Source organism: Scyliorhinus canicula, chromosome 19, assembly GCF_902713615.1.
Source record: "Scyliorhinus canicula chromosome 19, sScyCan1.1, whole genome shotgun sequence".
NCBI lineage: Eukaryota > Metazoa > Chordata > Chondrichthyes > Carcharhiniformes > Scyliorhinidae > Scyliorhinus > Scyliorhinus canicula.
This window is the reverse complement of record NC_052164.1, coordinates 79,735,936-79,758,415: the sequence shown is the minus strand read 5'-3', so window position 1 is coordinate 79,758,415 and position 22,480 is coordinate 79,735,936. Positions and strand designations below refer to the sequence as shown.

General features: G+C 47.4%; 1 protein-coding gene across 1 annotated transcript in view; it reads right to left on the bottom strand.

Moving 5' to 3' along the window:
* LOC119954018 (multiple epidermal growth factor-like domains protein 6) overlaps positions 1–21,496 on the bottom strand; it is a 73,100-nt gene extending 51,604 nt beyond the window's left edge. The window contains exons 1-6 of the mRNA XM_038778793.1: positions 21,434–21,496; positions 21,040–21,111; positions 20,110–20,301; positions 14,851–14,988; positions 12,896–13,078; positions 11,228–11,422 (exon numbers count right to left, since the gene is read on the bottom strand). Coding sequence (XP_038634721.1) covers positions 11,228–11,422; positions 12,896–13,078; positions 14,851–14,988; positions 20,110–20,301; positions 21,040–21,111; positions 21,434–21,496 — 843 coding nt within the window. The remainder of the gene's footprint in view (positions 1–11,227; positions 11,423–12,895; positions 13,079–14,850; positions 14,989–20,109; positions 20,302–21,039; positions 21,112–21,433) is intronic.
* Between the last annotated feature and the right edge of the window lie 984 nt (positions 21,497–22,480).

The following is a 22,480-nucleotide window of genomic DNA, read 5'->3' as shown; positions in this document are numbered from 1 at the left end:
AATTGCAGCGCAGTGCATTTACACACACCTCGGTGGGACATGTTTGTGATTAGGATCCTGGGGCACAATCTGGTGAGCACCTCACTGCTGCTGAAGCACATCAGGTGGAGGCAGGGACCCCCAGGCGAGACAGCAGTCGGAGGTCTGCTGGATCCCAGGGCCCAGCTGTATCCCAGCCTGATGCTGAGTCTGTGGAACAGAGTTACCCAGAGCTGATGGAAACATTAGGGAGCAGCCGGGACAGTCAGAGGGAGATGTGCAGACCCTTCCCATGGAGTGGAGATGATGGCCGTTAGCTCTCCTGAGATCCACCCCTCTGATTAGGCCGCGTCTTTCAGCCAGCACCCAGGACAGGGTGGCACGGCTGTGCATGTGCCGCCGACAAATGCGCCGGGACCCTCTAGCCCCAGAGGATGCCTAACAGGAGCATCGAAGGTCACAGGATGAGGTAAGTAGCTGGCTACCTCCACCTCTGATGTGTATCCTGGGGAGACACCTAGACGTAGTGGTAGAGCTAAGAAGACAAAGCACATCAAGAATCACTGAGGGCACCGAGGGTGGGGGATGTGGAGGGTGGGAGTTGGGAGTGTGTGGGGACAGCACCATCGGGAGAGTGGAGAATTGCATTACACATTGAACACCCTTGTGCACAACCAGTGTGATGACTTTCTTCCGCAATGCGGGCCAACCTCCAAACTCTTGGCCCATGTCATTAGACATCCCCCCGTCCTCGTGAACACCGCGTGCAGGTTATGGGTATGAGCGAGCACTCAGCAGACAGGCAGGGGTCAGACTATGACATTAAATGAGGAGCATTAGCGCTCAGCTCCCTGTGGGTCATCATCACCCCTCCTGCCCTTGGCAGTGACCCGCTGATGGTGCCGACACAGTCCCAGCACCCTGGAGTGATGTGACACATACCCTGGGAGGGTGGGAAATATGAGGGGGGTGTGACTGACCAGGCCAGATCCTACAGCCTCCGGCTGGTCCTCGGTTCCTCCCCGGCCTGGTCCTCCAGCCCCTGCTGGTCCGGCATTATTTCATCATCCTCATCCTCCTCGGAGGTGGCCACATGTTCTTCATCTCCAACCTCCAGCCCATCGCCCCGCTACTGTACGAGGTTGTGGAGGACACAGCAGGTCACCACAAAGCGGGCGGCGCTCCAGGCGCCGTACTGGAGTGCACCACCGGAGCGGTTGAGGCATCAGAACCGCATCTTGAGGAGTCCGATGCACGGCTGAATCACAGCCTGCTTGGTGACTTGGGCCTCATTTTACCAGGTCTCTGCGTCAGTTACCGGCCTCCCTATTGGCGTCATTAGCCAGGTCCTCAGCAGGTACCGCTTATCCCCCAAGATACAGGCACCCATCCTGGGGTGCTCCTCGAAGAGGCCGGGATGAGTGACTGAACCAGGATGTACCTATCATGGTCACTCCCTGGGAAGTGTGCACACACATGCGTTATCTTCATCTGGTGGTTGCACATGAGCTGTATGTTGAGGGAGTGGAACCCTAACATAGGGCACTCCCAGATTGCCAGTGAGCACAGAGCAACATGCGTATCATCTATGACCCTCTGGATTTGGGGCATTCCAGCGATGGTGGAGAAACATGCAATCCGGGCATCTTGTTGGGCTTGGTCCATGTCAAAGATGAAGTAGTTTTACGTCCGGGCATAAAGGGCACCTGTCAGTTGCACCTGTGGGCTGGGCCTACGAGATCCCCATAGGTCCCCACTGGAGCCCTGGAATGATACCATGGTGTAAACGTTCAGAGCTGCGATGACTTTTACGGCCACCAGGAGAGGGTGAGCTCCTCCTCCACATGCTGCCAAGTCTGCAAGGACATGGCACAGGTGTCGCACCATGTCCTTGTTGAGGTGGAGCACTATCCGTCATCTGTTCAAATGACCAGCGATGCCTGTACACCCTGGGCCATCGCGGGACTCCCCCTCTGGGTCCCTCCCTGGCCTGATGGGCGGCAGGATCCTCAGGATGTGGGCGGAGTCTGGCTCATAGGCCACAGCCCATCTGCTGACGTTGCTGCTGCTGCTACCATCTCCGGTGTCTGGCTGCCCGACCGAGAAGCAGCATCACTAGGGCAACGTCTACGTCCAATATTCCTGACATAGCTTTCAATATCTGTGAGGAATTGGGAGAGGGTGTTAGACTGATGAACAGTGGTGGCTCCTACCCCGGGATCCTCCAACCCCCCATTGATCACCCCCTCTGCCCCCACCTGGAACGCCCTGCCCACGGACACTCGGCCTCAGTGGGCTCCCCCTCATCAGACCCCAGACCTTGTACCCTGGAAACCTGCTCATAACGTCACCTGGATCAGGTGCTGGTCCTCTCCCCATGGCACTCACCCAGCCTCCGGCCGTGGACATGTCTCCGGAGCTGTGCCCATCTGCTGGGTGTTTGGATGTTGTCTGCTGCGTGTGTGGTGTTGCCTCCCGCAGTGTTCAGGTACGCTGTCAAGGCATCATGGTCTGATTGGGATGCAGCCAATGGTTCCCAGAGGCTAAATGGCCCACCCACCCACGGGAATCCACTTGGGTTGTGTGAAGTGCTCAATTCATCACGATCGCCAATTCCCTATTAGCAATAGCCTTCAGTCGCACGGCCAGAGACCTCGGTAGTTGGTGGGGGCTATGTGGCAGACAGGCAGGGACAAGGGTTGCCCCTGGAATTGGTAAACATGATCCAGGGGTTAGCATGGTGGTGCCACGAGCGGTTGCCCCCCCCCCCCCGGGTGTCATCCCCCCCTTCCCACAGCGGCCCTCCCCTATGGAGCCCCCCCCCCCCCCCCACCCCCCCCCCCCCCCACCCCCCACCCCCAGCCAAGCACTGGGGTGGAAGTCCAGCACTCCTGAGCTCTTCAGCTGTGAGCAAAGATGGCTACTCATCCCCTCGGCACCCCGCAGAAGCCCTTCCATCAGATTCCCTTTTTCATAAGGAGTACTAATCTGCGCCAGCGTGACTACTCGCTGGGGAGGATATGAATGATGGGAGGTTGTTGGATGAGGCATGGCTCCCATTAATTGTATGGAAATAGGGCTTAAGTGGTGATAATTGGTTTTTCGGCATGCTACAGCGAGATTCCGATTTCACCTATGGGAGTGGGCCGGTTGCATCGAACACTGTTTGAAACCTGGCGGAGAATCATGCCCACAATCTCTGGACAAGAGGAAGGCCATTAAATATTGAGAGGTGGAGGCAATTTCTTCACAGTAGAAGAAATAGGAGGGCAAATGGCCATACGGCCCCTGCCAAGTAATCACCAGTATTTAGTTAATCTTCTACCTAAACTCCACTTTCCGGTCTGATCCCATATCTCTGGATTGCTTTCGAAACCAAAAATCTATCAGTCCCAACCTTGAATATACTCAACAACTGAGGATCCACCCAGTTCTGCTCACCATTCCACAACATCTCAAAGCATTTCACACATATCATTGAATGTTCGTATGATGGGAGTCAACACTCAGTGTTAACTGTAATGAAGTGAGACTTTGTTAGAAGCAATAAATTGTTTTAGGTTTACTAATTTTTCCCTTTTGTTTTAAAAGAAGTATTTTCTCCAGCTGTTTGTGCACCTGTTGAGTGAGGGCAGATGATGGAGTTTTCTGGCAGAATTTTACTTACATAATCTCCATATTTCAAACAATTGTACAATAATAAAAGTATAATGAACAAAGGAGGCTTATCTGCGTGCAAACCATATCTTAATGTTTTTCATACTATAACAATCCTAAATTGTGGCTCTAATAAGCAGGTTGTGACAGAGTGCCATGTGGTCATAGAATCACTACAATGCAGAAGGAGGCCATTCGGCCCATTGAGTCTACACACTCTGTAAGAGGATCTAACATAGTTCCACAGCCCTACCCGATTCCTGTAACCCCATCTAATCTTTGGGCACTAAGGACCAATTTAGCATGGCCAATCCACCTAACCTGCACATCTTTGGACTGTAGATGAAAACCAGAGCACCCGGGGAGAACCCACGCAGACACGGGGAGAATGTGAAAACTCCACACAGGCACCCAAGGTCGGAATCGATGCTGTGAGGCAACCATGCTAACAACTAGAACATAGAACATAGAACGATACAGCGCAGTACAGGCCCTTCGGCCCTCGATGTTGCACCGACATGGAAAAAATCTAAAGGCCATCTAACCTACACTATGCCCTTATCATCCATATGCTTATCCAATAAATTTTTAAATGCCCTCAATGTTGGCATGTTCACTACTGTTGCAGGTAGGGCATTCCACGGCCTCACCACTCTTTGCGTAAAAAAACCCACCTCTGACCTCTGTCCTATATCTATTACCCCTCAATTTAAGGCTATGTCCCCTCGTGCTAGCCACCTCCATCCGCGGGAGAAGGCTCTCGCTGTCCACCCTATCTAACCCTCTGATCATTTTGTATGCCTCTATTAAGTCACCTCTTAACCTTCTTCTCTCTAACGAAAACAACCTCAAGTCCATCAGCCTTTCCTCATAAGATTTTCCCTCCATACCAGGCAACATCCTGGTAAATCTCCTCTGCACCCGTTCCAAAGCTTCCACGTCCTTCCTATAATGAGGCGACCAGAACTGTACGCAATACTCCAAATGCGGCCGTACTAGAGTTTTGTACAACTGCAACATGACCTCATGGCTCCGGAACTCAATCCCTCTACCAATAAAGGCCAACACACCATAGGCCTTCTTCACAACCCTATCAACCTGGGTGGCAACTTTCAGGGATCTATGTACATGGACACCAAGATCCCTCTGCTCATCCACACTACCAAGAATTTTACCATTAGCCAAATATTCCGCATTCCTGTTATTCTTTCCAAAGTGAATCACCTCACACTTCTCCACATTAAACTCCATTTGCCACCTCTCTGCCCAGCTCTGCAGCTTATCTATGTCCCTCTGTAACCTGCAACATCCATCCGCACTGTCTACAACTCCACCGACTTTAGTGTCGTCTGCAAATTTACTCACCCATCCTTCTGCGCCCTCCTCTAGGTCATTTATAAAAATGACAAACAGCAACGGCCCCAGAACAGATCCTTGTGGTACGCCACTCGTAACTGAACTCCATTCTGAACATTTCCCATCAACTACCACTCTCTGTCTTCTTTCAACTAGCCAATTTCTGATCCACATCTCTAAATCACCCTCAATCCCCAGCCTCCGTATTTTCTGCAATAGACGACCGTGGGGAACCTTATCAAACGCTTTACTGAAATCCATATACACCACATCAACTGCTTTACCCTCGTCTACCTGTTCAGTCACCTTCTCAAAGAACTCGATAAGGTTTGTGAGGCATGACCTACCCTTCACAAAACCATGCTGACTGTCCCTAATCATATTATTCCTATCTAGATGATTATAAATCGTATCTTTTATAATCCTCTCCAAGACTTTACCCACCACAGACGTTAGGCTCACCGGCCTATAGTTACCGGGGTTATCTCTACTCCCCTTCTTGAACAAAGGGACCACATTTGCTATCCTCCAGTCCTCTGGCACTATTCCTGTAGCCAATGATGACCTAAAAATCAAAGCCAAAGGCTCAGCAATCTCTTCCCTGGCTTCCCAGAGAATCCTAGGATAAATCCCATCCGGCCCCGGGGACTTATCTATTTTCACCTTGTCCAGAATTGCCAACACTTCTTCCCTACGCACCTCAATGCCATCTATTCTAATAGCCTGGGTCTCAGCATTCTCCTCCACAATATTATCTTTTTCTTGAGTGAATACTGACGAAAAGTATTCATTTAGTATCTCGCTTATCTCCTCAGCCTCCACACACAACTTCCCACCACTGTCCTTGACTGGCCCTACTCTTACCCTAGTCATTCTTTTATTCCTGACATACCTATAGAAAGCTTTTGGGTTTTCCTTGATCCTACCTGCCAAAGACTTCTCATGTCCCCTCCTTGCTCGTCTCAGCTCTCTCTTTAGATCCTTCCTCGCTTCCTTGTAAATATCAAGCGCCCCAACTGAAACTTCACGCCTCATCTTTACATAGGCCTCCTTCTTCCTCTTAACAAGAGATTCCACTTCTTTGGTAAACCACGGTTCCCTCGCTCGACCCCTTCCTCCCTGCCTGACTGGTACGTACTTATCAAGAACATGCAATAGCTGTTCCTTGAACAAACTCCACATATCCAGTGTGCCCAACCCTTGCAGCCTACTTCTCCAACCAACACATCCTAAGTCATGTCTAATGGCATCATAATTGCCCTTCCCCCAGCTATAACTCTTGCCCTGCGGGGTATACTTATCCCTTTCCATCACTAACGTAAAGGTCACCGAATTGTGGTCACTGTTTCCAAAGTGCTCACCTACCTCCAGATCTAACACCTGGCCTGGTTCATTACCCAAAACCAAATCCAATGTGGCCTCGCCTCTTGTTGGCCTGTCAACATATTGTGTCAGGAAACCCTCCTGCACACATTGTACAAAGAATGACCCATCTAATGTACTCGAACTATATCTTTTCCAGTCAATATTTGGAAAGTTAAAGTCTCCCATAACAACTACCCTGTTACTTTCGCTCTTTTCCAGAATCATCTTCGCCATCCTTTCCTCTACATCCCTAGAACTATTAGGTGGCCTATAGAAAACTCCCAACAGGGTGACCTCTCCTTTCCTGTTTCTAACCTCAGCCCATACTACCTCAGAAGAAGAGTCCCCATCTAGCATCCTTTCCGCCACCGTAATACTGTCCTTGACTAGCAGCGCCACACCTCCCCCTCTTTTGCCCCCTTCTCTGAACTTACTAAAACACCTAAACCCCGGAACCTGCAACAACCATTCCTGTCCCTGCTCTATCCATGTCTCTGAAATGGCCACAACATCGAAGTCCCAGGTACCAACCCATGCTGCCAGTTCCCCTACCTTATTTCGTATACTCCTGGCATTGAAGTAGACACACTTCAAACCACCTACCTGAACACTGGCACCCTCCTGCGAAGTCAAATCTGTGCTCCTGACCTCTATACTCTCAATCTCCCGTACCCTAAAACTACAATCCAGGTTCCCATGCCCCTGCTGAATTAGTTTAAACCCCCCCAAAGAGCACTAACAAATCTCCCCCCCAGGATATTGGTGCCCCTCAGGTTCAGATGTAGACCATCCTGTCTATAGAGGTCCCACCTTCCCCAGAAAGAGCCCCAGTTATCCAGAAATCTGAATCCCTCCCGCCTGCACCATCCCTGTAGCCACGTGTTTAATTGCTCTCTCTCCCTATTCCTCATCTCACTATCACGTGGCACGGGCAACAACCCAGAGATAACAACTCTGTTTGTTCTCGCTCTGAGCTTCCATCCTAGCTCCCTAAAGGCCTGCCTGACATCCTTGTCCCCTTTCCTACCTATGTCGTTAGTGCCAATGTGGACTACGACTTGGGGCTGCTCCCCCTCCCCCTTAAGGACCCGGAAAACACGATCCGAGACATCACGTACCCTTGCACCTGGGAGGCAACATACCAAACGTGAGTCTCTGTCGCTCCCACAAAATCTCCTATCTGTGCCCCTGACTATTGAGTCCCCAATTACTAATGTTCTACTCCTTTCCCCCCTTCCCTTCTGAGCAACAGGGACAGACTCCGTGCCAGAGGCCCGTACCCCATGGCTTACCCCTGGTAAGTCGTCCCCCCCACAAGTATCCAAAACGGTATACTTGTTACTCAGGGGAACGACCGCAGGGGGTCCCTGCACTGACTGCTTCTTCCCAGTCCCTCTTACAGTTACCCATCTATCTCCAGTCTCTGGTGTAACTATTTCCCTGAAGCTCCTATCTATGACCCCCTCTGCCTCCCGAATGATCCGAAGTTCATCCAGCTCAAGCTCCAGGTCCCTAACACGGTTTTTGAGGAGCTGGAGTTGGGTGCACTTCCCACAGATGAAATCAGCAGGGACACTGACGGCGTCCCTCACCTCAAACATTCTGCAGGAGGAGCATTGTACTGCCTTCCCTGACATCACCTCTAGATTTAAAAAATAACAAGAAAAAGAAAAAGAAAGGAAGAGCTTACCTGATATTACCTCAAACCCTGCTCCCGCTCAAAGGTAAGCAAATTTAAAGGCACTCACTCACCTTCACGACAGGCCCCTGCTCCCGCTTCCCAACCACCGTGGGGTGGGGGGGTTGGTTAGAGGAGGAGGTAGGGTGGGAAACACTCACGAAGTGTTTCGGGTTTAACTGTCACTTGCCAACAGCCTCTCCACAAACCACCTTCAACTTAGGCTGACCGCACTGCACGTATGCAAATTTCCCCAGAACAGCTGATCAGTAGCTCTGCTCTGCTGCCCTCTGCTGGATGATTGCCTTCACTCAAACTCCTCGGGTCCCCTTCGCAGATTCACCTTCAACTTAGGCTGACCGCACTGCACGTATGCAAATTTCCCCAGAACAGCTGATCAGTAGCTCTGCTCTGCTGCCCTCTGCTGGATCCACTATGCCGTCATGCCACACTGCAATGTAAAGTGTGAAAAACAAGAACACAGAATCTCATACCCTGGAGGGCAAGTCAAACACTCCTCCGAGCTCCTCAGCCCTGTGCTGTTACTGAAGGTCCCCCTGGGGCAGGGCACAGGGAACGTTGACCCAACTGGGCAGTAACCTCCTGCCGTGCAGATATCACCTGTGGTCCCATCAACTGGGGCCTGGAAGAGAAACAAAACAACTACATTTTTGTATTCAATGAAGAGAATAAATTCAGTGAAGAAATATATTTTTATTTCAAATAGCAACTGGTTTGGTATTGTCGTCGATGTATGGCAGCACCAGTCAGTGCACCCACTGTGTCTTACAGAAGTATACCGACCTCAACTTCCGGGGACATTTGACTATGTGCCTCCAAGATCTCTCCAATAGTATTTACAATCCTATTCACAAAAGCGTCAAAACATTTCAACTGGCAGTAATATCCAAACGTACGGAAGAGGTCTTATGGCAGAGTGATTAAAGTCCCTCCCTCTGGGCCAGAAGCCTGTTTCAGGATTTTATGGCCATGGAAGGTGGAATATGGCCAAATTGGTTGATTAACAGCTTGTAAATCTTTGCAATAATAGCGAGCGGATGAATTCCTTGGTCAGCCGTCCTGCAGAAGGCAAAGGCATACCACCATAGTGGGGGTCACCTAATAGATTCCCCATGGTCACCATTGCTCTCTTGGGTCATGATATCTGAAGGCGGGGGTGGGGGGGGGGGGGGGGGGGGGGGGTGGGGGGGGTTCCAAGCAGATGTTAAGAAAGCCCAGGGAAGAACAATTCCTTGAAGAAGAATGAGCTCAATAGTTTTATTTTGAAATAGGAGAAGGGCGATTACCACATTGGCAAATGGCACATTTGTAAATTATACAGATGAGGAAGTGCTCAATTCAATCCCTGGTTTATGCTGTGTTAATGAATAAACATGTCTTGCGGAGACCTTACCTGTATATTGGGTGCAATTTTAGTCTCCATATATTTGGATGAATATACTCGCATTGTGGGCAGTATGGAAAAGTTCACCAGATTGGTCCTTGGGGCGACAGGGTTGTCCCATGTTAAGAGGCCGAGTAAACGGGGTCAATATTCTCTGGCATTTAGAAGATTCTAAAGGGGCTTGACTGAGGCGACACTGGGTGGAATATACCAATTTTCTGTCAAAGTGTCAACTCGGACTGGAAAAGTGGCTGCATGGCCAGCGTTTCCTGCTGTATTTTAAACTCTTTGACAAAAAAATCCAAGGCGTGGGTCCCACGACATAACACCATTTTTAAAGGGGGCCCCAATGTAAATAAAAAGTAAAGATAGAAATCCCCCAACCCCCCCCCCCCCCCCCCCCCCCCCCTCCCCCCACACACAGCACAGGACAGCTTTTCCCCCACCACGGAACTTCGCTGCCCTACCCCAAGGAACCCACCTCCCCCCCAGTACCTTCCTTATGTAACCCGTCCGGGCACTGCCTGGGTAGTACGCGGTAACAACCCTCTCCCCCTTGGGGACTGTACTCAGCTGTACATCTCTAGCATGTTCTGTACATCGTGGGGGGGGGGGGGGGGGGGACCTTATGATTCACATCTGTGTGAAGGAAGTGGCTGGACAATTTAACGCGGGTGACTATCAGACATAAAGTCCTGAATTGCATAAGTAAATGCATACAAATGGGATCCTGACTTTTAAAGTCAGGATTCCCATGATGTCATTGCGGGGTTGGGTACAATCGAGCGGGCATATCCTCCTGCCTGCGTAAAATAGTTTTGGGACTCTCGCTCAAAGTTCAGTTCTCTGAACCCCCCCCCCCCCCCCCCCCCCCCGCTTCCCCCCGGCTGTTCCCGCCACCCAGAAATGGGAGCAGAAAATCAGCCCTCCACATTGAGAATTTGCCTCTACTGGCTGGGTAACCAGAACACAGGAGCACAGCCCCAGGATAGGAGGTTGATTATTTGCGACTGAGATGAGAAATTTCTTCACTCAAATTGTTGTGAACCTTTGAAATGGTCTACTCCAGACGGCTGTGGATGTTCCATTGTTGAATATTTTTATGGCTGAGATGGACAGAGTTTTGATCTCTCAGGGCATCAGGGGATATGGGGAGTGGGCAGGAAAGTGGAGTTAAGTCTGAAGATCAGCGGTGATTCTATTGAATGGCAAACAGGCTAGACAGGCTGTACGGTCCATTCCTACTCCTATCTTTTTATATTCTTATCAGTTAGCTGATCTCAGTCAGTGCAATACTGATAAATTAATACTGATAAATCAAACCCATTGCACTTAGACATTCGATAAAGATTCAAAGAATGGGCAATTTTGAGAAAACTTGTTTTTAAATCAGTAATTGGCCCCAAGACCTGCTCAATATTAAAACGAAAAATGGGGGTACTGATCTCGTAGAATCTCTACAGTGCAGAAGGAGGCCATTCGGCCCATTGAGTCTGTGTCAACCCTCGGAAAGAGCACCCTACCTAAGCCAAGTGACAAGTGACCCACCTCAGCCACGATCAATGCGTGGACTTATAGGGAGAGGGTGGGGGAATGGGTTTTGAAAGTTGCTCTTTCTGAGGGCTAGTACAGACTCGATGGGTCAAAAGACCTCCTTCTGTGCAGTAGGGGTTCTATGATAGATTTGTATGACTGGATTAAAATAGGCAGACGTTAAAGGAGGAAATTTTGGTTTGGAAATGAGAAAACCTCCAGAGATAAAGAGCTAGAATGAAATTAATACTGACCTCACTAGCTGCTCTTTCTCTGCAGTAGAATCCAGCTTTGCAGTAGCCAGTGGGTTGAGTAAGACCCTCATCAGTACAGTATTGCCCTCCCCCACAGGGTGAGCAACCAGAAAAGGCTCCAAGGCCTATCCTGTTACTATACGTTCCAGGCTCACATGGCTGTGGCTTTTTGCTGCCCTTGATACAGTAAAACCCCTAGACAGGGAACAAACACACGTAGGTATTACAAGTCCTGAACACAAAATCTATGGTTAACTTGGGATTAGGGGATAGTGGGTGGATAAGATGTTGAAGTGTCCGATCACCCGTGATCGCATTAAATAGTATAACAGGCTCAATGGGCTGAATGGCCGACTCCTGTTCCTGTGTCCCAAATCTGTTCCAAAATGTATTGCTTTCGGCAAGAAGATGACGGCTGAGGTCAGTTTGAACCTGTGTCTTCATTTGAATTTGAACTCAAACACAAAATGGAGAAGGAAGTAATGAAATGCATCTCACATACATTTAGTAACGTTTTGCAATCACAATAATATTTGCAAGATCAGTTCATTCACTTGCCAAGCAACACAAGGAGACTGTTAGCAGGTCAGAAGTTGTCCATTGTCTGGACTGCTATCCTCTCCCAGTCAACACATAAATATCAATGCCAAATAGTTTGAAAAATAAAGTCATCTTTGACATGGATTCTAATTATCATTGCGGATAGAGATTTAGGATAATGTCACCCTAGCATGAGATCAAAGCTTACTGTTTGGGGATGAAGTGAAGGTTCGTAAACAAGGATATATTCATGCGTGAATTTGGAGCTTCCGAGAAAGGAAAAGGGTAAACGGTGATTGAAAGTGCCTGTATTGGGCGGCACGGTGGCGCAGTAGTTAGCACTGCTGCCTCACGGCACTGAGGACCTGGGTTCGATCCTGGCCCCAGGTCACTGTCCGGGTGGAGTTTGCAGATTCTCCCAGTGTCTGCGTGGGTTTCACCCCCACAACCCAAAGATGTGCAGGGTATGTGGATTGGCCATGCTAAATTGCCCCTTAATTGGAAACAAAAATGAATTGGGAAAGTGCCTGTATGGTGAATTAATTTTGGCAGTTCGGAAAGGTCGCGGGGCACTGACCTCTGGGTCCAAATTTCTGTTCCGAAAGTTTGTGAAATCCACTCAATAATTTTTTCCTTGTTTTGTTGTACTCATCAAACATAAAATGGGTCACTCACTGAATGAAACAGATACATTGCAAGAGTTGCTTAGCATTTCAAAATCAATTGGAAGTCGATAGTGGATTGGACTGGGTGGGACAAGTTGGTCAGGACGGCAAATTATTGCCCTCAGATTACTGGCTTTTGAATGCCAATATCTAACTCTTGTGTAAATGTTTTGTTTCCAATGTGGCCCAAATCTTGCAAGAGGGCTACCTGCCTGTAATCTTTGGGCATTAAAATGACCAGCCTAGATTTTGCGCTCAAGTCTCTGGAATGCAGTTTAATCTCACAACCTTCAGACTCAGAGGTGAGAATGCCACTCATTAAGTTTTGGCTGATACTTTGGGGATCTTAAGGACAAATTAATAGAGCTGAATGATGGGCTGGGTATTCGGGAGTACAAGAAAGGGGAGCTTCAGTGGACCAGATATCACATCCATATCCTTTTCACAAGGTGAAACAACTCACTTCAGGACAAACTTTTGGTTCCTCCAAACCAAACGTATCGCAGTAGTGCCCAGGTGGACAATGTGAACAATTGTCTTTTCTCTCTGCTGACGAATGAGTTCGGTAGAAGCCAGGTGCACATGGGAAGGTGTATGGGTCTCCTGTCCCCAATGGACAGTAATGTCCTCCAGGGCAGCGTCCAGTCTGTAAAAAAATACTATTAGCTTAAACCTTTAGGCGACACATTATAAATTCAGTACCAACTTGGAAGTTTCATGTCTCATAGTTTCCAAGTTAACAGTTTCCAAGTAAATGATTCAGATAAAAATAGTACAGAGTCAAAATTACTGCTTGAGGAGGGAATACATTTTTCTTAAGGTTTACTCTTTTTTACATTGTATTCTTCCTTCTTCTTTGGTGATTGTTCCTCTATTTGTATGATTTTTTTCTTTCACAATTTTTTCCATTTCTTTTGGGCTCGGCCAGAATTTGTGAAGTTATTTTTGTTGTTAATGTTTTTTAACAATTTCTGGGGAATCTTATACTCAGGCTGAGATTCAGGGAACGATCCAATGGCCACACTGCGTCTAAAAGCACCTCACCACAGCGCAGCGTGGCCCATAAAAGCTGGGAGACCACGCTCCCGGGATCTACCCAGCTCGCAATGCCTTGTGAGATCCAAAGCATTTGATGAGATGTTGCAATGTAAATCCCATCCATTCTGGGCGGGATCACCTTTGGGCAAATCTGCATATTAGAGCGAGACAGCTGGCCTCATTCTAATGTGCAGATTCCTCAGGTACCTGAGAATTTGGGATTCATCCCCTTTGCCTCGGAGAACTTGGATGAGTGCTGCTCAGCATTGGTCTCCACAAATGGGGACCAGATGGAATTGCACGCGTGGCATGCCCCAGCTCCATGCCCTTTGGGGCAGGGTTGTGCCCTGCTGCTGTTGGTGTCACCTGGGCACCGTGGAAGTGCCATCGTGAAGACTATGGCGAAGGTGGAAGGAAAAGAGTGGCCCCATGGCACAGGCCTGCCCGCCGATCAGTGGGCCCCGATCGCGGGCCAGGCCACCGTGGGGGCACCCCCCGGGTCCAGATCGCCCCGCGCCCCCCCCCCCCCCCCCCCCCCCCCCAGGACCCCGGAGCCCGCCCGTGCCACCTGGTCCCACCGGTAAGGTAGTTGTTTTGATTCACGTCGGCCGGACCGGTTGACAGCGGCGGGACTTCGGCCCATCGCGGGCCAGAGAATCGCCGGGGGGTGGGTGGGGGGGGCTGACAGGCGTGGCACGATTCCCGCCCCCACCGAATCTCTGGTGCCGGAGACATCGGGAAACGGCGGGGGTGGGATTCACGCCGCCCCCTGGCGATTCTCCGACCCGGTGGGGGATCGGAGAATCCCGCCCCAGCTCTTTGTGTGGGAATACGAATGCTGAACATAATTATATTTAGTTCTCAAAACTACCAAGAATTCTATTGCACAGCACTAGCACTAAATTTCAATCGAGAGGGGCCTTCAGTAATGCAGGAAAGTGAAGAAGTTCAGGATTTATTGGCCAACATTTATACAGCAGGTTATGATCCAGAAAATAATTCAACTGCTGCATTTGAACTCAGTGAAGTTACCACATCTGTGTGACCTATCAAATACTTATCTAACCTATCAAATTCTCAACTTGTAAAAAATAATTCAAAATAAAAAGCTGTTAACATATTTTGGCAGTGGCAACAAATCCTTTGACACAAGTTATATTTGTACATACAAAGTGTAATAAATTTATTCTCATGATTCACAATGAATTCTTCTATTCAGTGGCATTACCAAGCAATCAAGTATGATAGGAAGAGTTACGCAGCATGTGACCTACCATTGACAAACTTAGCGCTGCTCAAAAGGATTCTAAACCTCCCAACAATTAAGATCAAATCCTCAGGTGGGCAAGGGCTGGGTGACACTAATGAAACATTACTCACGGGCTGTGTGATTGCCACAGGCTTCGTGCCTTCTGTGTAACAGTACTCTCCGGCTGGACACGGAACACACTGAGACTTATCGACCAGGCCTTCCTGGTCACCATAAGTCCCATTCGGACAAGCTCTGGGGTTGGGATCCTGAGGCGGAACAAACGGAGAAAATATATAATTTATTACAAGTCTTAACACAACCTGACAGCTAGCACAACATCCCAGATCTCAACAATTGGATTGACAGACATTTAGGAATTTATTGGCATCGTTTCGGTTTCACAGGCTTGAAACAGCCGCTTATGTACGCAATATGGCGGGCTGGTTAGCGGTGCAGGATGCCTTCTGTCCATCAGATTGGTAAAAGGCATTCAAGGCCTAAGTATTGTTGACAATGTTGGCCATTGGCATTCTGGATGATATCATTCATGGGTGACAGTGGCATGGAGGTTGGCACCAAGAGAATACAAATGATACAGACGCCAAGTAATAGAAACATAGAGAGCCAGAGAGCGAGAGAGAGATGGAAGCAATGCTGCAGCGATGCAAAAAAGCCAACTTGCTGACCCGCAGGGGAGTAAATTGAGCCGGGAATATTTCAAGGTTTGCGCTTCTGCATTAAGGCTGAGCGATGTCAGCAAAGTAAAAAGAAAAACATGCATCGATGGCAGAATTGCTATGGCAACAATTCTTAGTGCTACTCTCTAATGCTTCTGGAAGGTCACAAATCATGTTTCTCTGTTCTGAGCAAGAACCTGTTGCTCCTCTTTACAAATGCTGACAGATCTAATTGACCTGGTTTTCTGCTTTAAAAAAAAAACCTACCTTTGCCATTTTCTTCTTATTGAATCTCTAGCTGACAGTAAATTAGACAAACAGAGTTTGATCCCGTTCCCTTCACGTTTCCCTGGAGGTTCTTTTGCTCATATCACATTTTTCACAGAGTTTCCATTGCTTTTTCACCAAAGTTATGGCTAACCGATGGGAGAACCCCCATGGAAATTTGCTCTCAGCATGTTCTTTTAATAATCTTTATTGTCACAAGTTGGCTTACATTACCACTGCAATGAAGTTATGTGAAAAACCCCTAGTCGCCACATTCTGGCGCCTGGTACACAGAGGGAGAATTCAGAATGTCCAAATTACCTAACAGCACGCCTTTCGGGGCTTGTGGGAAGAAACCGGAGCACCGGGAGGAAACCCACGCAGACACAGAGAGAATGTGCAGACTCCACACTGACAGTCACCCAAGCCGGGAATCGAACCTGGAACCTTGGAGCTGTGAAGCAACATTGCTACCCACTGTGCTACCGTGCCGCCCTTTGTGGTCACCTTTCTGGTCACCTTTCTCTTCAAAAATTGTATGTCAACGGACTCAGTGAGATGTCAATACAGATGATACCGGCCCTAATACATTTATAAAGGACTTTTCCTTAATGCTGTACCCAGTGACACTGCTGCTGTTCCAGGCTCACACCACCTGATGGCAGCATGCAGCTTTCGATACCATGTTGGATTTTTAAAAACAATGAATTCTCCATTTTTCCTCTTTCTGCAAGTTCATTTTGAAGATATTTCACAATAAATTATAATGCTAAAATAGGAACTTTGCCACATCCCCTCCCTGCTGCTGTCTCAATCGGAAATAGCAACAACACTCTGTATATTCCTATCAGGAGCCAACATTCCTTATGGGGATGACTAATGGGGATTGTGACCAGGCACCGTTTCATTTGTAATAACCTGTGGCACCTCCAGGTGGTGCTGTAATAGAGCTGCTATGCTATTCAGAGCCTTCAGGCCCATGTCCTAATTTTTTACAGACACCATTGAATTCTCTAACAAAATATCTTGGCCGAGTCTTCCTCTAGCTCCACACTGATCATTATTTCACTGTGTGCCAATGAAAGGATATTGACCTGAAATACTTGCTTTCTCTCTCTCTTTCTCTCCACAGATGTTGCCTGACCTTCTGGACATTTCCTGCATTATAGACGTTGCACCAACATGGGTTCTCAAAGAGACCGTATTGTCAGATCGCTTGGGATGTGAGATTTCAACAGTACATACTATGATTAAACTTTGTCGTGATTTAACTAGCAGACGTCCAATCTCCTTGGGCATTTGGGATTTCAACCTCCGATAATCTGCAGCCCTTCCACAACTCACTATTTATCAGCTCCCCCCAGAATAGATACCTCACAATTCGGCAGACATTAAGCACCCTTTCCTAATTGTAAATTAAACAATATTCTGTTTCAAAGGAATGGTGTCCAATACACTACAATATACAAAATAAATTGTCTGATACATTCCGGAAGTCAGTGAAGTCAGTGTAATATTGAGCAAAGAGCTCACTTTGGCAATGTAGCCTCCTCCACCTAGATTGTCCCTCCCGTTGACACCCCCTCCTCCTTCCCAATTTTCTTCTCCACTCAATCCCCCTGCTATCCATTCCTCCTCGCTTCTCTGTCCCATCTACTCCTCTCTCACCTGACCCTTTCCCCATTTTCCCTTTGCTATTTCAAGTTCTCCCTATACCACCCTTCCTTTCCCCTCTTCCCATTCCATCCTCCCATCTGCTCGTCTGTCCCCCCTTCCTCTACTCTCCCTCTTTCCTGCTTCCTCCTCCCCTCTTTTTCCAGTCCATTCTCTGTCCATCTTCACTTGCCATTTTTCTATTCCCGTTCACTCCTTCCTCTAACACCTTCCCTCTCACCTTGCTAGAGCTAGAAACTGGGCTAGGTTTTGACAATATCATAGAAGATTGATGAATGTATTATCACTAATTTTCTTCCACTGCCACCTCCCCGCAATTTTTCTTTCCAATCTTCCAGTTCTTCTCCACTCTCCTGTACCTCGAAGGTTTTGATTAGTTATATCTTGATGTCCTTTCCCATTGAACCTTTTAATTTTAAATAAATTAATAAAGGCTGTTTTCCTGGTACAGGACCATGCGCCTCGTTATCAGTTGAAGGGGTGTGCCAGGTAGACAACTGTGATTGGACATATTTCTGGAGGTGCCATCACATGACTTCTTGCACCCGAGTGCCTGTTCCCACAATACAGCCACTGCCATTGGCTGTCAGACATGTCCATCCGCTTGGTGCCCTGCCTTCAAATGCTAACTGGAAATTAAATAAACACTTCATTATCTAATTGGCTGACAGTGAAATAAGATGCCGGAATCCTTTTTGGTCAATCCCAATGGCTTAAGAACTAATAAGCTAAAATGTTATTTTGTTTTTTTAGTCAACATCATTTTGTTTAAGTTCCCTTATGATTTTCTCCCAGGTTGTCCTGGGGTCCTAGGGGATTCTGGAGGCCTGGCCCCCCATTGCTCAGACAAATCTTCAGGCTCTGGAACCCCAATAGCGACCAGCTTGTAAAGCAGGAAAATTTCAAAGAAGCAAGAGCAGTGTACTTCAAATAAAACAGAATTGCTACGATATTTCCAACTCAGTGAGCTGAACAGCCAATGGATGGAGCCAGCATTTGGCTCACTCATGCAAGACCAGGAAGGTATCAGTTTGATTCATGTTTAGCTGAAGAATTGTTTACCTGTTCTCACCATTTAAAAATTTTTAAAAAATATATAAATTTAGAGTACCCAATTCATTTTTTCCAATTAAGGTGCAATTTAGCATGGCCAATCCGCCTAGCCTGCACATCTTTTTGGTTGTGGGGGCGAAACCCACACAAACACGGGGAGAATGTGAAAACTCCCCACGGACAGTGACCCAGAGCCGGGATCGAACCTGGGACCTCGGTGTCGTGAGGCAGCAGGGCTAACCCACTGCGCCATCGTGCTTCCCTTACCTGTTCCAACCATGATGTGGAGATGCCGCCGTTGGACTGGGGTGGGTACAGTCAGAAGTTTTACAACACCAGGTTAAAGTCCAACAGGCTTATTTGAAATCACCAGCTTTCGGAGCACAGCTGCTTCATCAGGTGAGCGAAGAGGTAGGTCACACAAACCTACCTTTTCTTACTGTGCCCATCAAACATGGTCATTTGTCTCTTAACTTTTTACATCTAATCCACTTGCCTGGGTGAATGCGAGTTAGGAGTGGGCCACTCACTTGAAGTGGGGGGGGGGGGAATTAACATTTCTTTGACTTGGCTATCAATGGCCAATTTCTAGACTATCCCTACTTATTAAACTCCAATTTAGTTGCAACATTGCGTTGCTTCATTTTAGCGCAGTTGGATGCAAGTTACATTTTGTCGAATTGATGTTTTCAACTAAAGTATTGTCATGTGAGAGTGCCTTTAAGAAATGGATGTTTAAGCAATGTACCTTTACGAAATGAAACTGCTCATATTACTGAAGTGATGTCAGAGTGTGGGTGGAGCTGAGTTTTTAGCTCAGCCATTTTGCAGTGTTTTGGTTTTAGTTTTGAGGAAAAGAGCTTGGGTGTGTCTGTGTTGGCAGTAAGCTGGATCTGCGGTGATTTCTGCCAGGAAAGACTCTCTCTGAATCATTTGGGTGATTTAAACTCATAATAGTAATGTTTTTAACCTGATGTGTTTCTGTTTAAAGGTCTTTTGGAGGTTTGAAGGAACATTTTGAGGGATTATTTAGTGTTGTATTATTTTCGGGGTTATCTGTGAAGTAAGGGGTGTTAAGGGATCCAATGTTTATTTAAAAGGGTTAAGTTGAATTCATGGAATAAACATTGTGATGTGTTAAAAAACCCCTGTATCCATAATTGTAATACCACACCTGGAGACCAAGCTGTGTGCTTCAAAAGCAACAATACATTAAAGGGAGAGGTTGGTTGAACTCCATGATACATTTTGGGGTTTTGAAAACGCCGCTCCCATAACAGTATGCATGAACTAAGCTCCAGCAAAGGCAAAATAGTGCAGATGCTGGAAAGTGGACACAAAAGCAGATAATGCTGGAAAGACTCAGGCGGTCTGCCAGCATCTGTGGAGAGAGAGAAACATAATAGTTTTAATTTTTTTTAAATTTTCCAATAAAGGGGCAATTTAGCGTGACCAATCCACCGACCCTTTGGGTTGTAGGGGTGAGACCCACGCAGACACGAGGGAAGAATGTGCAAACTTCACACGGACAGTGATCCGGGGCTGGGATCGAATGAGGGTCCTAGGAGCCGTGAGCAAAACAGAATTAATGCTTCAGGTCATTGATTTTACTGCGACGCTTTCCTGAAAGGTGACGCTGAACAAATATACCTTGAAAATCCTTAAATAGACAGCATACAAAAATAATTTGTTGCAGAACAGAAATTGCTGGCTTACAATGTTTCCTTGGAGACAATAATATCCCACGGGGCAAGCGTCTTTGCTGGGATCAGGAACTCTGCCGAGACCAGCTGGACACACCATCCCTGCTGGGCAAATCAGCCGTGTTGACATCACCTCCCAGCTCGTCCTCTCGCTATCGCAGTAATGGCCAAGCAGGCAAGGGTCACAGGAGACTGAACCAAAGTCCTGGAATGTTGGCAGTGACAGAAGCGTTACTTTTTCAACATTACATTCTGCAACAGATTAAAATACTAGATGCCCAGGATTGATCACAAGGCTGTAAATAGGAATGGGTGAGGCAATAAGCTTTAACATTGAACTTCCTTTACCTGCTGCCGGTTATGATTTATAATGTAGCCAATGTAACCCCACAAAGCCTTTACTCTCTTTTCAGTCAACCTTTGAACTGGCAGTGCTGCTACCAACTATTGAACTCTTCCCTATAGTCCTAGCTAGGGGAGAGTTCCTTTGTCTGCATCCATTCTTATCTATCCAGTTGTCGTCAGAGAATCCCACCCTGCACCGTTCCTTTTTGGAGTTACTCAGGATCATGTAATCTGAAAACAAAGCACTTTATATTGTTGGGATTGTGGTGGGAGGAGCAGAGTTTCGGGTAGGCAGTAAGGTAGTCCTGGGTTCCCCACCTACTGTGGAGTTTTAACTATACAACAAGTTTATTTTCTCCTTTGGAGACCCCCTGCCAGATATCAGGCTGATTGACAGCCTTGTTTTCTCGGCAGGGTGTGGCCACTTCGGATCAGACCTCAGGAGTTAGAATAGTATCCGATGCAGATCCTGGGTGACTTTGTATGTTTGGAGGTGAGGGTGGGAGTTGGTTTCTGATGGTGAGGGAACTTGGGAGGGCTTATGGGAGGCACTCCTGTCTTCCGCCTGGTCCACAAGCAGAGCTGCGAAGGTATTTACCTCCTTGCTGAAGCTGTCCTCACCTCTCTTCAGCTGCCGTGGTTTCTGTGGTCTGGGGCAATTAGCAGCCCACTGTTAGAGTTACAAAGCAGGTTAAGTCAGAGACTACCACAACACCACAAGATATAGGAGCAGAATTAGGCCATTCGGCCCATCGGGTCTGCTCCGCCATTCAAACATGGCTGATAATTCCTCACCCCCATTCTCCTGCCTTCTCCCCATAACCCCTGATCTCCATATTAATCAAGTAATCTCATTATTAATCAAGAACCTACAAGGCTACACCCCAGGTGCAGCATGGTGAAACCAGACAGAACAGTTCTTTCTTAGAACATTAGAACTAGGAGCAGGACCAGGCAATTTAGCCTCTCAAGCCTATTCCACTGTTCAATACCAGCCAAATAAAATTAGTCAAGCTGCCAACTGTCTCCTGGTAGCGGGATAGCTGCCTGCCCATCGTCCCGCTTCCGTTAAATTTGGAAGTACTTTGGGAGATTTAAGTGCTTTGGGATTCAGGCTCTAAAAATGTTAATATCTAACCAAACCCCAACAGACCTATTTTTGGGTGTTATTATTCAGTCCACAGTGGCGAAGGCCAACCTTTCTTCCCCCTGATTTGTCACTGTGCTTGTCCCACATTCAATACTGGATTGCAGAAATTTCCTCCAATTAAATATTGGGAAGCTGGTATCTTTACCCCAGCAATGATCCCTAACCATTGATCCCATTCCCCTCCTTAGCTAATCTTTGAATCTGAACCAGATCACCTGCATCCTTAGCATCCTATATGCTTCTATGCTGAGCTCTGACCCCATATCCACCCCATCACCAGATCACCCACTTCACCTCTGTAATATAAGCTATAATTTTCACTGCCTCAGCCCATCTGTTGCTGAAACCTTCACAATGGATTTGTTACCTTTGTTATGGGTCAGGGCCATATATATATTTATGTATTTATATGTATATATATTTAAAATCACACAGCAAGAATGTTTATCAATTACAAACATAAGGACACCACACAGCTACAGCAATCTATGTATAACACTTAATGACTTCCCCTTAACTGTTCCAATTCTAAAACAAATTATATATCCAAAGCCACCACCAAGATGATTTTTACTGAAATAGATATTTAAAATGAAAATGGAGAGATTCAGGCTAAAACACTTCCTTTCTCTGTCTGTAGTCCACAGCACTCAAACTGAAAGTGAAACTAAATCAAACCACAGAGCCACAGTTCAGCTCCACCTACATAATGACATCGCTAAAGCCATGTGATAAGACAAAAACCTTTCTTAGATGGACAATCCCATGACACCACATTGGACAATTCAAATTATTTCCTGGCTGCCCTCCTCTCTTCCACACTCTGCAATCTTCAATTCCCATTCACCTCTCAGCCCTGTGCAAGCTGGAAAATGCCTTGAATTAAAAA